The 17,175-nt window shown below is 40.5% G+C and overlaps 1 protein-coding gene across 2 annotated transcripts; it reads left to right on the plus strand.

Annotated features, from left to right (window-relative positions):
* Positions 1-351: 351 nt before the first annotated feature.
* On the plus strand, positions 352-11,624 carry hbp1 (HMG-box transcription factor 1). Of its 2 annotated transcripts, XM_062546850.1 has the most exons (11): positions 352-453; positions 1,781-1,961; positions 2,260-2,479; positions 4,680-4,800; positions 4,903-5,014; positions 6,145-6,260; positions 6,731-6,887; positions 7,056-7,200; positions 7,532-7,825; positions 10,215-10,356; positions 10,636-11,624. In XM_062546850.1, the coding sequence occupies exons 1-11, from the start codon at positions 439-441 to the stop codon at positions 10,651-10,653; spliced, it is 1,521 nt and encodes a 506-aa protein (XP_062402834.1). In that variant the 5' UTR covers positions 352-438; the 3' UTR covers positions 10,654-11,624. The 2 variants fall into 2 exon arrangements, with proteins under 2 accessions (XP_062402834.1, XP_062402833.1); XM_062546849.1 differs by lacking the exon at positions 352-453 and having other exon boundaries at positions 1,509-1,961.
* The last annotated feature ends 5,551 nt before the right edge of the window (positions 11,625-17,175 follow it).

A 17,175-nucleotide genomic window follows, 5' to 3' on the forward strand; every position in this document is an offset into this window, starting at 1 on the left:
CTGATGGACACTAAATATGTTTGCATTGTGTTGTTCTTGCATTGCCCCTTTGTCTCACATTTTCTCTCAACATGCAGGAGGCTGCCATCACAACTATAGGCCTACTGTTTATTATAGTATAGGCAGAATTCAGAACACTCAACTGTCCTCAGGCATTTTATATGAATACCTTAAAAGAAAGATGTTATAGTTGGTTGATCTAACAAAGAAAAAGCTTGCAGAAGCCATCATCCAATAAAGGGCTCAATGAATGTAACGGGCGTATACAGTCAACCAATGACGGTTTCAATAACAAACCTCAGCATGTCTTATGTTGTGTATCAAGGACAAACCAATCGCCATCGCAGCTTTTTTATTGACGCCAAAGTCCTCCAATGGGGTAGTGTTTCTAAAAGTAATCAGTCCCACCCCTTCAGCGGATGCCAGAGATACTCGGTAATGGCGACAGGTTTGGTAAGTAAGAAAGTTAGCAATAGATCTCTTTGAAACAAAAGAATGACAATCCTAACCGAAATGAGAAATCAGAATTTAAGATACAGGTTGTGACAAATGTGTTGCTTGTAATGATTGCCATTTTTTCGGTCGATGGCAAATGACAAGTTGTTTAAGATCGATTTTTTTCATTGTGACGTTTGTTGTTTTGGTTGTAGCTAGTTAGTTGCTAGCGACTTCGTTGGACAGGTAGTTAATCGACCTGCAATCTCGAAAATACGTTGATTTGTTTTGCTGTCCATTAAAATGTCTTTCGACATTTTGTTTCATTCATTTCAGGGCTTAGAACGAAGGGACTATAGAGTGCTCATGTCTCAACTTGTTGACATTCTTTTGTTTACAAGTTAGAAGCTCGCCCCTACATTTCAGCGTTCCTTTTTGTCAGTAGCCTGTCCGGGGAGCAACAATAGTTTTTTTATTGTTTGAATCTAATATGAGGTTTGGATTGATTTCAAGCAGTCCTGTATTTTGCGAACAAAAGACATGACACCGCCGCTGAATTTACGAGTGGACTGCTTATATGTTCGTATATTAGGCTACGTTATATATTTATTTAATCACCCTTTGCTCAGTGAAAACTAGCAATGTATGAATGAATGTTATCATCGACCCAGTCATCTCTCAGTGTTACACGAGAATATTAACTGTTATCGTCGGTATTGTCTGTTTTTCCATTGTATCTCGATTGACAGATGTGAATGTTTTCATTCGACAGGATTCGACCTGCCCAGAATCAATTCAGTTTTTTTTGACGCTAGAAATGGAACCGACGTGTAAAATGTGACTGTGGAAAAAGATTGTTTCGAAAAAATATATTCGAAAAATATGTTTGGTTTATTCATTTCACTGGAATGTTCAGTTTAATCCGACTGTTATTGATCTGGTCTTGTTACGCAGTTATGAATGAATGAGTAGGGAAGCGCATGCGCGAAGTTCTTAAAGTTTATAAACAAGCCTTGCATGCAAGAGGTCACATGACAGCTCTTTACGAAACGGAGACAGAAAGTACGCAAACAAAGAACTTTATTCACGGAGTTTTGCCCTTTTTTAGCCAAACAAATCGTCGTTGAAACCCTTTTCATTCTTTTATTTGAAGTCATAACCCACAAATATATTTGTCTAAGCAATAATACAATTCTCTGAACAACACGGATATTTCGATATGTTTCTTGCAGTTTTTTTCGTGGTCCAGTCGTTGTTGACAGAATGACAGAATAATACAGTTCATAAGTAAATTAATACGCGAACTTTTAATATACTTATGTTTCACACGTCTTTTTTCCGTCAGTCAGGCAAACTGACATGGCGTAATATGGTGTGGGAAATGAAAACTCAACCGGTGCCAGAGAGAGTTTTGGAATCGCAGTTGGAGACTGTAGGTATGGATGAGGCCTTCGACATGCTAAAGTGCAACGAAGATCTGCCTTCCTCTCCAGGATGCCCTTCCACTGAGAGTCACATGGAATACGGTAGGCTACTTATGCACATGTATTGCATAACATTCTTGATATTCATTGAATGTTGCACATTATTGCATGTCTAATGTTTCATCATACAGTTTTTAATCATGGAAAACAATATTTGATCTGTGTTAAATGAATACATCAACTTTTTGGGAAATGAGCTTGCCATCTACCCCAGAGTTAGATTGTTGATACCCTTCCATTCTCTGTATGTGCAATAACCTAGTCTGACGCCGATTCTATAAGATAACTGAATGTTGTGGATATGGACTTCTGAAGAGCTGTTTCTGTGTTTACTGTACAGATGATCTCCCGGAGCTGCAGGAGGTGCAAGAGGATCAGGCCTCTACAGGCGTGTTCCAGGTCGAAGCAGGCGTGTCACACCAGGAAGGCCCTGGGGAGGCCTGGGGCACAGGGGTGGATGGAGCCTCCTCCCCTCACACCAACACCAACTGGCTGGCAGAGCTGGCCAACATTGCTACCAGCCCACAGAGTCCCCTACTGCAGAATGCCCCCCACAACAGGTTATCAAGTCAAGTCAAGTCAAATTTTATTTATATAGCACATTTAAAAGCAACAGCATTGCACCAAAGTGCTTTACATAGAACAAATAAATAACAATAATAATAATCATCAATAATAATAACAATAATAATAATAATAATACAATATTAGTAGGCAAAAGGATGGGCATTGTGATAATATTAATGAAACATAGAAACTAAAAATAAAAACAAATAAGAAATTAAAGAAAAGTTAAGAAGATTAAAACAACAGTGGAGATAAACAAAAAGGAAACATTTGAGGGAGAGGTGGAGAGGTCAGGGAGTGTTAAAAGCTAGGGAGAAGAGGTAAGTCTTTAAGTTGGATTTAAAGCTAGTAATAGTGGGGCAAGATTTGACAGTATCAGGAAGGCTATTCCAGAGTTGGGGGGCATAGACAGAAAAAGCTCTGTCACCTTTGGATTTAAGTGAAGCAGAGGGAATAGAAAGAAGACATTGTGAGGAAGAACGAAGAGGTCTAGGAGGACAGTAAGGAATTAAGAGATCACAGATGTATTGAGGTGCTAAGTCATGTAAGGCTTTATAAACAAAGAGCAGAATTTTAAAATTAATTCTTTGTTCAACAGGGAGCCAGTGAAGTTTAGCCAACACAGGTGTAATGTGGTCACGTTTCTTAGATCCAGTTAGCAATCTTGCTGCAGCATTTTGGACAACCTGGAGTCTGTGCAGGGTTGACTTAGTTAAACCTACATACAATGAGTTGCAGTAATCAAGTCTAGATGATATGAAGGCATGTATAAGGACTTCTAAATCACTGTTGGAAAGACAGGACTTAAGTTTGGCTATTAATCGAAGCTGGAAGAAACTCCCTTTGACCACGCTGTTGACTTGCTTGTTAAAAGTCAAAGCAGAGTCTAGGAAAACACCTAGGTTTTTAACAACACTGTGGTGGTTAACAGACAGAGGGCCAAGCGCCTTGCTAAGAGTGTTGACAGAGTTTGATGGTCCAAAAATGATCACTTCTGTTTTATTATCATTAAGCTGTAAAAAATTGTTAGCCATCCAATTCTTAATGTCACTGAGACAAAGAAAAAGGTTGGTCAATGAACAGGAATTTTCAGGTGCCACTGGTATATAAAATTGGGTATCATCCGCATAGCAGTGGTAACGAATATTGTGACGGTTAAAAATGGACCCCAGGGGAAGCATATATAAAGAAAATAACAGAGGCCCTAAAATAGAACCCTGGGGGACACCACACTTAATGGGAGCAGATGATGACAAAGCATTACCTAAATGCACTGAAAAAGATCTATCAGTTAGATAGGATCTGAACCAAGTTAATACAGTGCCTTGCAGACCGACTTCAACATCCAGGCGTTTTAAAAGGATATTGTGGTCAATAGTGTCAAAAGCAGCACTAAGATCTAATAGGACCAGAAGGGCACAGGAACCAGAGTCAACAGAGAGCATTAAATCATTATGGACCTTAAGTAATGCAGACTCTGTACTATGAAGTGGTCTAAAACCAGATTGAAACTTGTCGAGGATATTAGAAGTGTTTAAGTAGGAAGAGACCTGAGACAGAACAACTTTTTCTAAGATCTTTGATAGAAAGGGCAATTTAGATATGGGCCTATAATTTTTCAAATCAATAGGATCAAGGCTAGGTTTTTTCAGGAGAGGTTGTACAATAGCGTGTTTAAAGCCAGAGGGTACCACTCCATTAGCCAGAGAGCTGTTAATGGTACTCAAAACAAAAGGGCAAATGGCTGCAAAAACTTCCTTGAAAAGGTGAGATGGAAGAATATCAGAGTGGCAAGAAGAGGGCTTCATATGAGAGACCACATCAGACAGCTGTGAGGAGGAGACTGGTTGGAACTGTTGGAGGCGGTTAATAACAGACTGGCACAGAGCAGAATCAGAAATTGAGGGTGAGATGTGAGATTTTATGATGTCAATTTTGTCAATAAAGAAATTGAGAAACATCTCACAGGTTTCTGTTGTAGCAGGCAGAAATATATAGGTTATACATGCAGTTATAAATTAGTTATAATTTCTAATTACATCAGTTAATAAAGTAAGATGATTAAGGCAGATATCATGCCCACACACATACAGTCTTTGGCTGGTACTGTATGGCGGTAAGCATAGGGTTATGTCTATCAAACCTTTGGCCTCATTTCCACTTGTTTGTTTGTTTGTTTGTTGTCCTCCTCAGATCCTCCCCTGTGCACATCTTTGCAACGAGTAACAGTTTACATTCCTACGCCCGGCCCCCCCAGGCCTCCAGTGCCCCCAGTCCCGCCCGGACCCATATGAGGGAGCGCAGGCGTGTCAGGGTACAAGCCTTCATCCCCTCACCAACACCCCCACATCCACACTTCTCACACTATTTGTGCTGTAAATGTGACGTTTGTGTCCCTTTTAATGCCACCCCTTAGGCCAGCAGCGAGTCAGAGTCTGGTAGCTTCTGCATGTCCTCATTATCAGACGATGATGACATGGGATGGTCTCACTCTTGGCCCTCCACAGTCTGGCATTGCTTCCTGAAAGGTATTGAATGGCACAACAAAGGGGCCCTCTCTAACGTATACAGTACTCACATGAGGACACACTAAATTGACAGAGGTGTTTTGTAGTAACAAATTGAAGGTTTTACCTTTTAACCTACATTTATGTTTACAATACTTGTATTACCTATACATTGAAACTTTCCAGACCCTTGAAATCATCCTACAGTAATATTCACAAGGAACATTGCCTTTGAAATAATGCACTGACGAAAAAATGAAATTGACTTCATAGTGTAAATTGGGTGTCTCTAGTAAAAACCAAATAAGCCTAGCTTATCCTGATAATTCCACTCTAAATGTACAAATGTTTTCACAGATGTAGGGGAAAAAACAGGCCATATCCAGGCCAACTATAGCATTACTCGCCTTTATGCTACTCACTAGTACCATTTAATCCTCAGCGTCGATCTTCCTGTGACGTAAAGGTTTAAAGGTTAAACCTGCTTTCAAAAACTGCGCTGATAAAACAAAAGTGTGCATGTAATCAGAGGCATTTCATATCAGACCAAAGAACATAGGAAATGTGCTGATCTGTTCTTTGTGTCTCGTAGTCAATACACTGGGTGTGATTGAATGAACATCAGCCATTTTATGAACTGATATCATATTAATAGAAATGGCTCCCCCTATTGTAGTAGCTGTGGTACTGCAACGCATAGTGCAACTCAAAACATGAATTGCGCAATTGCCTGGAGAGGGCTGACATGGAAATACTTCTAAAAGTTATGCATTTCTGCAAGTCTTTAAAGTCTTAACAACCAGAAATAATTGCAAAATATAGATATTGATGGAATGTTAAGGACATACTTCTTAAAAGTGAAAATGTAATGTGTGTTTTATATATGTTTTTTTCTTTATTATTAGATTAGATTAAATTGAATTGTCATTGTGCATTGCAGAGAGACAACGATGTATGGAATCATAGATTTTATTTTGAAATAGGCAGAAAATGCTTACATTTGATATGTAGCTTAGCTTAGACAACTGTCATCTGCTCCACCAAACAAAGACTGTAGTCAGTTGCGACCATTCTGGTTTACGATTGTATGATAATAACACATGTGTTTGCGATTATATGATAATAACACATATGAACTTTGACCTTGTCAGGAACTCGCTTGCGCTTCCATAAGGGCTCCAATATAGAGTGGCAGGATGTTGATGACTTAAGCAATTCAGACGACGAATCAGATGACGATGGAGGAATGTCATCCATCTCTCCAAAGGTAAAAAAAAACAGCAGCTGAAGAAGACTTCTAATAAATGGCCATTGTTTTGAGAGTGCATGTCTCAAGAGGCTTGTGGGAAAGTGCTGTCGGCTAAAATTAGCTTCAGGCATGATTCATTGATGTATTACTGTTCATGACGTGCCATTAGGAGAGCAGTCTATTGAAAAGTCAAAACTCGGAGAGAAGAGAAAGAACCAAACAAATCGCATTCACTGCTACCGTAATTTCCCGACTATTAGCCGCGGCTTATACATTGATTTTGCAAAATTTCTTCAGCTATGAGGTTACAGTAATACAGGAGGGCAGTTAATATGGCCTTAATATGGTTTTGTTTCTTTTAACTTGCATAAAACACTGTCATGCGGCTTATACACAATGCGGCTTATATGCAGGAAATTACTGTACTGCTTGAGAGCAAATCGTTCACCCTCATACATTTGTTATAATTCCTTTTTTTTTTTTTGCAGGGCTATGGTTCAGAAGGTCTGAAGTTGGTGGCTTTTGAGGAGATTGTGTCCTTCGGCCAATCTGCACTCAAATTGACCTTTGATCCTGGCTCATCAGAACATGGCCTTTTAACCACTGAGTGCAGATTAGACCACCCCTTCTATGTGAAAAAAAAAGGTATGGGAGTTTTGTCTTTGAAGAGGCAAATTTGAAGGAGTTTGCAACGTAAATAAATTATTTAGTTTAGTGTCTGACTCGCAAGTGTGACGTGCAAGTGTGCTGAATGCAGAATATAAGTAATGTAAGTAGGTAATAAATAACAGAGAGTGCTCTTTGTCTGTACAGGATGGTCCTCCTTCTACCCGAGCCTTACTGTGGTGCAGTATGGAATCCCCTGCTATGACATGCAGGTGGGAGACCTGTGTCTACCTCCAGGGCACAGAGATGCCATCAACTGTGATGACTCTGTTGTTTTTGACACATTCAGAAGGTGGGTTGGGGAATGAAGGGTGTGTGTGTGTATGTGTGTGTGTGTGTGTGTGTGTGTCCGTAAGAGAGAGTGAGATTGAGATTTTGATGTTTGGCTACGTTTGCTATTAGCATTTTATCTGATCATAACCTGTTTTGTTTGTGTATGTTATGAATAGAGTACAGGCTATACTAGAGCAAGACATTACATTTCACTTACATTTCGTTCTGGGCATTTCATTACAGCAACAAGCCATGTACTACCATTCAGTAATAGGCATGTGAGTAACAATTAATTCCTGAATTTATGTAACAGTTCATAACAGTGTGTGTGTGTGTGTGTCTCGTTACAGTTATGACTTCACCCCTCTGGACTCATCAGCTGTGTATGTCCTGAGTAGCATGGCTCGCCAGCGCCGGGCCTCCCAGTCAAGTGGGGGCGCTGTCAGCCCAGACTGTGACAAGCTGGGGCGTGACCAGGAGCCCTCCGGCTCTTCCCACAGCAAATCCAATCGCGGCCACAACTCAGGAACAAGCAGCAGCAACACCACGCCCACCAAATGCAAGCGGCCAATGAACGCCTTCATGCTCTTCGCCAAGAAGTATCGTGTGGAGTACACCCAGATGTATCCTGGCAAGGACAACAGGCAAGTAACTCTAACCACCGCGGGGAGCTCATTTGCACCTTCGTGGAGATACAGTTAACAAAGGAGAGGATGCCAGCCTGAGGGGAAACATTATTCCCAGTTGTCATAATCATAAGTTCATTTAGAAGGGGTTTGACAAGGCTTGTCAACAGTCATGCCACTTTTCATATTTTTCAGAGTTTTGCCCAGCCCAACAACAGTTTTTTTTTCCTCTGTTATTTAAAACAACTGGCTCTGTCTGCTTCATTCTCTCGGCTCACTGGGATTACAGTTTGGAACAGATGTTTGCAAAATTAGTCATTCTGAAAGGCCCATCTATCAGTGAACAGTAGGGGTGGCCAAGTGGAGTTGCGTTGAAATGATGAGTTTACTGTTTGCTCTAAAGTTACAACAATGGATGGTGCTAAAGCTAGCGATACAGACTGTAATAGCAATGCAAGCACATCTAGAAGAATTGAAGCAAGAGCAATAATAAAGCTTAAAATATTTTTTTAAGGGAAAAACACATTGTTGCTTTACTGCCAACAGGGTTTGGCATAAGCCTAATACAGTATATGAGCTTCCAATGATAGTGACGAAGTAGGAAGCAAAGAAATCTCTTAGTGGCCAGTGGTTTCAAAATGATCCCTACATCCATTAGAAGACAATGACTGAAAACTCGTTGTGCTAGGGCACCATAAAACAAAGACCTTGTCATAAAGAAGATGACTGCCATTTTCCACTGTAATATTAGTATTAATAATAAAGTGTTCCTCATCATTGACCAAATTGACTTAGATCGTTTATCTTAGAAGAGTGTGTGTCGGTGTGTCAGAGAGGGTCACCTCAGGCCACTGAGTTGGAGATTCTGGTGATATTATGGTAGTCCCTGCAAAATGCTCAGGTGGGTTTTAGAATCTGCCCTGTGTAGTCGTACTCGTAATACTCTTACATGGGAAGGGCATGGTATATTCTTCTTCCCGTTCCCGTATCTTATTCTTCTCATCCCATCTCATAGGTAAAGCTATTGTAAGCAGATTGTTGTATTGTTATGAACGACAAACTAATGCAGAATGTCTTCTTATTTTATGTTCTCTAAACCAAGCTGACACTGAGCTGTAGTCAGAAAAACATTTACCCTCCTGAAGTTTTAGAGCGAGCCATGACCTTTGACCAGTGAGAAGCTGAGAGAGGCTGTTTAGAGTATTGAACCTCAAAGATGTCAAATTGATGGATAGGTGTCAGTGGCCTAAGGGCAGCAGGGGATGACATTTTTCAAAACTCTGACTAGCACTAACTTGATTAGCAAGCCTCTCATCATTCTTTCCAAAGCCTGTTATAATGGAATATTAGACCTAAACAGCCCATTTCATAATGAACTTAGTAGTACCCTCTTTGCTGTTGGGCCAAAATGAAAATTGATTTTGCACCTGCTAGCAGGCATTAGCTGTGGCATATAAATGGCAACAAACAAAAGACATTGCATGTCAGTCGCATAACAGAGACTGGCTTCACAGCTATTCAGAAGGTGTCGTTGGGGGCCATTCATGCCCTGTCAACAGGTGTGTGTGTGTGTGTGTGTGTGGGAGGGGGGTCCCTCATTCATTGCTCTTCGAGAGTTCATACCACCTCTGAGGGAGCGGGTGTTTTCCAAGAATCATCATGTGGATATTTAGGAAGGCTGCTCATAGCAAACAAGCAACACATATGTTTGTCCCACAATCCCTTAGACATACAATACACCAATTCTTTTTTTTCTTGGTGTGTGTGTATGTGTGTGTGCATGCCGTGCACATGTCTGCTCTGCTTGTCGGCACAGGGAAAGCCAGAGTGACATGTTGATTATGAAGGGCTGTATGTGTGGAATGCTGCAGGGCCATTAGCTCACAAAGCCAAGACAGCAGGCTTGGTCAAAGACCCCTGAGACTGTACAGTAAACAGAAACTTGGAGCCCTAGTAGCTGGGCTTTGTAATGGAGACACACAGACTGTAAAGAGAGAGACCACTGATCTGTGCAGCCATTATTTAATCCTGAGAATCCACACGTTTATTGTTTATGTTTTCAGTACATTGGCAATACACTATTAAGTATATGACAAGGTCTTACTAAGGATTTAGACTGTAGCCATTGGTTCAGTATGACGTTCAACAGAAACATTCACTAGATGTTAATATAGTGGTGCTATTATAAGGCAGCATGTTAACCTTAAAAGGCATCATTAGAAGTGATCTTTATTAATGTGAAGATTTTTTATCTTGATGTTGTTTTTTGACTGTTTCACCTATTAGGCCTATGCATCAAACTGTTTCCACATGGACCTTCAGGGAGAGACAGATAGAGTGCACTGCAGAAGAAGCACATTTGTTATGCACACTTCTGACTGCTGACCTTTCCCCTTTTGGCCCACAGAGCCATTAGCGTGATCCTTGGGGACAAGTGGAAGAAGATGAAGAACGAGGAGAGGAGGATGTACACCATGGAGGCCAAGGCTCTAGCGGAGGAACAGAAACGCCTGAATCCCGACTGCTGGAAACGCAAGAGAACCAACTCGGTAAGAACCCTGCTACTTATGTGTCAAAACATGCAGTATCTAGTAGCATTTTAATTATCAAGCCGTTATATTCAAGAGACTACTATTGTATGCAGGGACTAAAGTGAACTGACACCGAAATACTATCTGGGTCCCCCAAATGCCTCCCTGTGGCTCTCAGTAAACTGGTCCCACATCAGTTTTGTAATTAATTCGTTCTGCATGCTGTTGTCTACTGGAGGAGTGAACAGGATCTGTTTCTGCGCTTTTGTGGGCTCCTCTCATGCTTCTCTTTTGCAGGGTTCCCAGCAGAACTAGATGCCCATATGCAGGAGATCACCATGGAAACGTGAACTGGACAACAATAAACCGATCCCCTCTCTCCTGTACGATCGACGAGACTTAACTGTGATGCTGAATACACCCGCTTTGTTTTAAAAAAAGAAAAAACAACTTAATCCAGACATTATGCCGATAAAATGTTATATAAAGAGAAAATCAAATGCAAACCATATTAAGAAAACATGTAATCTAGTAACTAACAGTGCTTATATATTTTCTTATGTTTTCAGTGACAGAAATGCCTTATACTTCCAAAGTAAGAAATCGCTCAGTACTTTTTTCAGGTAAATTCATATTTCTAGGCTTGAAACCTGAGATCCTGTGGTGCTACTATAGATGCTGAAGGACAGAAGTCAGACAAATGTCTATTTTTAAATGTAAAAAGGGGAAATTTTAGATAGCTTTTGTTGCAGCTGTTCATATTAATTATATTGGTATAACTCAATATCTTGCACATTGACTTGGTAACCCGTTAAACTTTGTATTCTCTGACGGGCTGACAGGTTCTTGTATTAGTAAGAGATACCTGCTCAGCATAGGCCATATACTTGTGTGTGATTAACCACTCTGCCATAAGACGATGTATTATTACATACATGGGGTGGATGCACACACATTCTCACACAGCACTTCAGGGTCATGCCATCACTGTAAGTGTTTTTGTTTTTTTGCACTTTATATACATATAACCTTACATAAAAATAAATAAATGTATACAGCCTGAACTTTTGTGCTTAAAAAAATACAAACTTTATATATCTAGCTGAAATATATCCTTTTTTGACACAATCATGGCCAAACTGTATAGCTCAATGTTGTGCTCTGCAGGTTTGCCATTGCATTGCATTTATAAAAACGTTGTTGATATTGTACAGGTCCACGTTCCATGTTAAAACTCTTGCACAAACTATTCTTGTATTATAAATAAACATTTGAACTTGCTATCATCTTACGTGTACTGTTATCAGTATTTTTCAGAAGGTGGGAGAGATCACTTGTGAGGTCATCTGAGTTTTGTGTTTTCACTTTCACTATGGGTGCTGTTGGTGAAGTCAGACTTATTTTTTCCTAAACTTGTCTCCATTTGAGGGGGGGGAAACTGAGAGATGAAGCATGTGCACAATTGATCTGCATATCTTCTTGTGATCCTCTTAAAAGGCCCGCAAAGAAAACATTTGGTTGTCTGCTCAATCTCACTTTAAAGACGGACAGAAGAAATCTGTGTTTGTTCTCCAATTTGCCACATCAAAAACAATTGCAGACAAAGAACTCAAATGAAGTCATCGCACTGTGCTCCACATCAGTGAATCTCCTGATGAGCTGTGATCTCTTTGAAGGTTTAATTGAATCTTTGCAACACTCAAGACCTACCTTGGAGATGAAAGAACACAAATGATTTGTCAAAAAAAAAAAAAAAAAAGCTTTGAAAGAAAATTCTAAATTCATAAATTCGTTTTGTGAGGTTTTCTGAGAAAAAAAAGAGAAAACAGAACTATTAATCGAGTTGAGTATGGGATGTACAATGCATCAGTGCAATTGTTCAGTAGAAGTGATCATTCCATTCATGGAAAATGCTGTATGGGTCTGCATTTTCCCTTCATTTGTACTGTGAAATCACCCAATAATTGTTTAGTCAATATACAGGTCTGAATATCACCAGTAGGGGACACTAGTATAACATTTATTATATCTCCCATTTCCATATATTCTGCTTTTTAGGATGAACATGTTATGACAGTGACATGGAGTCCTCCCCATTACCATTAAGCAAAACACCCTGCCTGTTTTCTTATCACTGTAATCCCATTATATATGCTTGTTTTGTAGATCCTTGTATATAAGGGCATCTTAGACTGAAGAGACAGAAAGGTGGCTGTGAATTTCCATGCATCAGCGCAAAACTAAATAGTATTTGATGTCATGCATAAAATATTCCTGCTGGCAAAAGCAACATTTTTAGAGACTGTTTTCAGGGGTTACTACGCAACATTAGTTTAGTCCTCAACACATTGCTCATATTCTTTCTCTCTCTCTCTCTCTCTCATGTATAGTACCGCACACACTGACACACACACACACACACACACACACACACACACACACACACACACACACACACAACACACACACACACACACACATGCAGAGAGAGAGAGAGAGAATAGAGAGAGAGACCAAATAAGGATGTGCAGAAACGTCCCTGTGTCCATCAGAACACACCTCTCATCGTCACAGAGGGGCTCCCTGTGCTTTAGGCACCCTGTTTGGAAGGGGCAGAGTGTACACCTCTCTACTAACAGCGTTGGAAGGGGCAGAGTGTACACCTCTCTACTAACAGCGTTGGAAGGGGCAGAGTGTACACCTCTCTACTAACAGCGTTGGAAGGGGCAGAGTGTACACCTCTCTACTAACAGCGTTGGCCAAGAGGGCTTTTTTTAGGAGTAAAAGCCTCATCAAATTTAAATGGATACAAGAATCAGTCTTTCCTCAGTGTTATCTAAAAGTATCCATCCACAAAGGCTCTCTAACGCAAGCCAGAGCACTCAGGGAACACTGAAGCCCTGAAAAGAAATAATACAAGTGTGCAAAAGTAGTTGTGCATGACTGCACTGATGGACTTAGATGAATAGTGGATAAGGTGGTTAATAACCTTCCTAAAGTTATTACAATTAGAATCACTAATATAGAAGTATGAGGTGAATCCATGAAATAATCACAACAAATTCCAAAAGGTATAATGTGGCATACAAACATTAATATGAATGTGCAAGTATATGTTGCAACGTAGGTGTATAAGCAAAATATGCAATGCAGCATGACCTTTAATGATCTTTACTGCGGAGCCTCCCCTTGCCTAACCCACCTACAACAGCCATGGCTCTTCCTGCTGCAGGACACCAACAATGCCATCAATGGCCCATTTATGCAGGATTTAGCATCAAACATGGAACAGTTCATTAACCCCATTACACAAGCACTGGCCTTCATGGATGCACACACGGCATACTAGGCATGCTTAGCTCAGGTGGGTATAAAAACACAACAGGCAAACAGACATCCTACTGCAGTGGTTCTCAAACTTTTCCTGTCTCCCCACTCTTTGGAGATGGGGAATTTTCAAACCTCATCTAACCCCATCAACCTTGCAAAACGGTAACGATAATATTTTTTTCCACATTTCTGTTCCACGATACATTTCCTGCTGGAAGCGATTTTTTTTCCCCTTCTAATTCTTATGTCGGCTTGTCTATGACTCCAATGTTTGTGTGTTTGTGTGTTTTCTTTTATTTTTTTTATTTTTATCTATGATTTATTAAAGATATATTCCCCACTAGTGGGGCCCACTTCACACTTTGAGAACCATGCATTACTACAACACAGCACTATGTTGAGACCAGCCTTGTAGCATCCGGGATCACAGCAAAAACATTTTTTCAATGCCATACCTGGCTTTGTAGCTTAGCTAATCTTAGACCAACTTTCTGTGTGGTCTATTCCGGAGGGTGCTCTCGTGTAATCCTCTAATTAAAGCACAGAAAAGCAGCACATCTCCCAGTGGCCCCTGTCGCATGTTTTCTCCCCACTGACGAGGTGCAGAGGACAAAGGAATTGTTCCTTGTGCGTGAAATCCACATGCAACAGAAAGGTTAATGTATTCTTCTACTTAGACAAATTACCTCATCTGGCACAGATACAGTAATGCTACATGTGTGTGTTCTAACTGGTCATGCGATTGTGTGTCTCATTCTGCAAAGTATATTTGTTCAGTGTATTTCCCGTCATCTGGCCAGACAGTTTGCCCTGTCAAAGAAAATATTGAAAAGTCAATCCCGTATTTCATCAATTCAACATTGGTTCGCTTTATTCATGATGAGGAATATTAACATAAATATGCACACACCTCTAACATAGTTCCCTGCTGTGCACACCCCAGCAGTCTACCGGTCAGCGGTTCTCTGCTGTTAATTCTCCGTCTGAATGTGGGCATCTCATGTTTATTCATGCCACAATGTGGAGTGTGCGGGGCAAGTCAGGTGAAGACCATATGCACCGTGTGCCTCTGATGAACAGGCCTCGCCAGACCATACCGCCAATGGGAAAAGAATAGTCACATAAAGATTTAAATTTACATAACATTTATATAGCAGATGCTTTCCAACATGACTTCAAAAAGATGAGGAATAATAAGTTACAATAATTCAAGTTACAGTGCATATAGGAGACCTTAAGAATTAATACTGCATCAATCAATACTATTACTAATGTATGAGAGTGCAGAAGTGATAAGTTATAGTCGAGTTGTAGTAGAAGGAGGTAGAGAAAGGTAAAGAGGGAAATGCATTGTGAGAGTGTGTTAGGTAACCTCTCCTGTAAGTGACAGGAGAGGTTATCTGAAAAGCTTCTTGAAGATAGAGGGACACCCTTGCTCTGGTGGCAGTTGGCTGGTGCAGGTGGCAGATGGACAGAAAGCAGACTAGTGCTGTGCTACTGGCAGGTGCATTACTGTAAGTCATGCATCTCATAGTCCAGTGTCCACTGCGTGGGCGATGTAATGTTCTGTTGTTTCAGCATTGTAGGAGTGGTCAGTGAACAAATGAGACACTGGGCTGCCATTCATCAGGATGGGATCCATGTTGAACGATGTCAAGTTAGTGAAAGTAAAATCGGTCCAAATGCATCTGCCTTTCATCACACAGTAGCAAGAGAATCACAGACAGATTCAGTTTTTACTCATGTGCACGGTCTCTGGAAAGATGCCAATTAAAAATAAACGGATTATGAAAAGAAACAATTAAAGCAGGAGGGTACTGAGACAGGGGAAATTCCACAGAATGTCACTAATGTCACTAATCAGAACCTGCATCTTCACAGAAGCTTCTCCATTAGCAGTAATTAGCTGTAATAATTGGGGGAAAAGACATTAGGTGCAGTCTTTGTTCCCTGATTATCAGTTTGGGCAGAGCAGAGTGAATATAAACAGTGTTTGAGTGTGTGTGTGTGTGTGTGTGTGTGTGTGTGTGTGTGTGTGTGTGTGTGTGTGTGTGTGTGTGTGTGTGTGTGTGTGTGTGTGTGTGTGTGTGTGTGTGTGTGTGTGTGTGTGTGTGTTGCACTTGATAATCAAATGTATGTAGCATTGATGTAGTCTTGTATTAGGAGACCATCCATAAGTATTTTAATAAAGCATCTGCATACACATGACTGACATCTGTTGATGAATGAGACACATGCATGCACACAATGGCAATTAGATGGTAGATAATAGTGTGATGAAAAATATGAAAATAATGTGCAGGGAAGCTGCTATTTGGTTCTGATTGTGAAATGTCTCAGATCCTATCCACATCAGATGTTCTATAGTTTACTATTATCTCACAAATACAAACATATTACTTCAAGCAACACTATGTGACAATATGCCACCTTTGCATGTATGGTTTTATGTTCAATTAGTTTTAGTGTTTAGTGATGATACATGGTTACAAGATCAGATAAATACACCTGTTGTTCTTAAGCTCACAAGCCCAAAAGCATTCACTGAACAACATCAGCAACTACACTGCCTGTCTCAAAAAATTGTTTTTCTGACTCCTTAATAGGCATGTCCATTACATCAAACATAAACTTGTTTCTGAATAAGCAAGAAAGAGAAGATAAATATGATTTTTAAATATTATGCATACTATTTTATTGTCATTGTGTGTGATGTCAATGAAACACTCTTTCGGACACGATATAAATAATAACACTTTGGAGTTAGGACCTAGTTACTTCCTGACTCCTAACAGATACAGGAAATTACCCTCTTATGAATTGTCTTGTTTTATCAACCATCTCTGGTAATAAGAAGCCTCGGAAGAACAGTACAGTCCATTTTCGTGCACTGTAATACATGGTTCATGGAATTCTACCCCTTCACACACGTAAACTCTGTCTCCCTGTATCTCTCTCTCTCACTCTCTCTCTCTGTCCTTCTCTACTTCTTCCATAATCAACAGGCTGGAGGTAGCCAGCTGACATTTAAGCTGTGCTGCAAATTGCCTTGAGTTCAGAGGTCACTGCCACTGACAGGTACAAAGAGGAGGCAGCCAGCGAAGGCACTGAAGGGGGAGCCGAGGGGGCCGAGACGCCAGTGGGCAACTCATCTTAAGAAAATAAGCAAGAGAAGGTCGCAGAAGGGGACAGCTGGGAAGATGCAACTGGAAATATGAGGACTCCAGGGATTGGGGCGGGGGGTGCTGTCCCTTTTTTACAGTAGCCCTTACTCTTTCTTTCAGTCTGGATTTGTTTTTCATTAACATGACACGGTTCAACAATGATCTCCTTCTGATGAATGGCAGCCCCATGTCTCACTTACATGTCTCACTGTCATTTCCCCCTGCCTCAGTCTGCCACTGTCTCTCCTTCCTTCCTTCTCTAATTGGATGCTTTGCAGCAGAGTGGCAAAAGTAAGAGAAATCATGTTGTGCAAAACATTTCCTGGCTGCCTTACAGACCTCC

This window comes from Sardina pilchardus, chromosome 10, assembly GCF_963854185.1.
Source record: "Sardina pilchardus chromosome 10, fSarPil1.1, whole genome shotgun sequence".
NCBI lineage: Eukaryota > Metazoa > Chordata > Actinopteri > Clupeiformes > Clupeidae > Sardina > Sardina pilchardus.

What these genes read in the sequence shown, in the direction of transcription:
- hbp1 (XM_062546849.1), top strand. Translation starts at nt 1,754, where the DNA reads ATGTTTCACACGTCTTTTTTCCGTCAGTCAGGCAAACTGACATGGCGT. An exon ending in GGGAGCGCAGGCGTGTCAGG is followed by an intron (nt 4,801 to 4,902) that starts GTACAAGCCTTC and finishes GCCACCCCTTAG; the next exon opens with GCCAGCAGCGAGTCAGAGTC. An exon ending in CTTCTATGTGAAAAAAAAAG is followed by an intron (nt 6,888 to 7,055) that starts GTATGGGAGTTT and finishes TTGTCTGTACAG; the next exon opens with GATGGTCCTCCTTCTACCCG.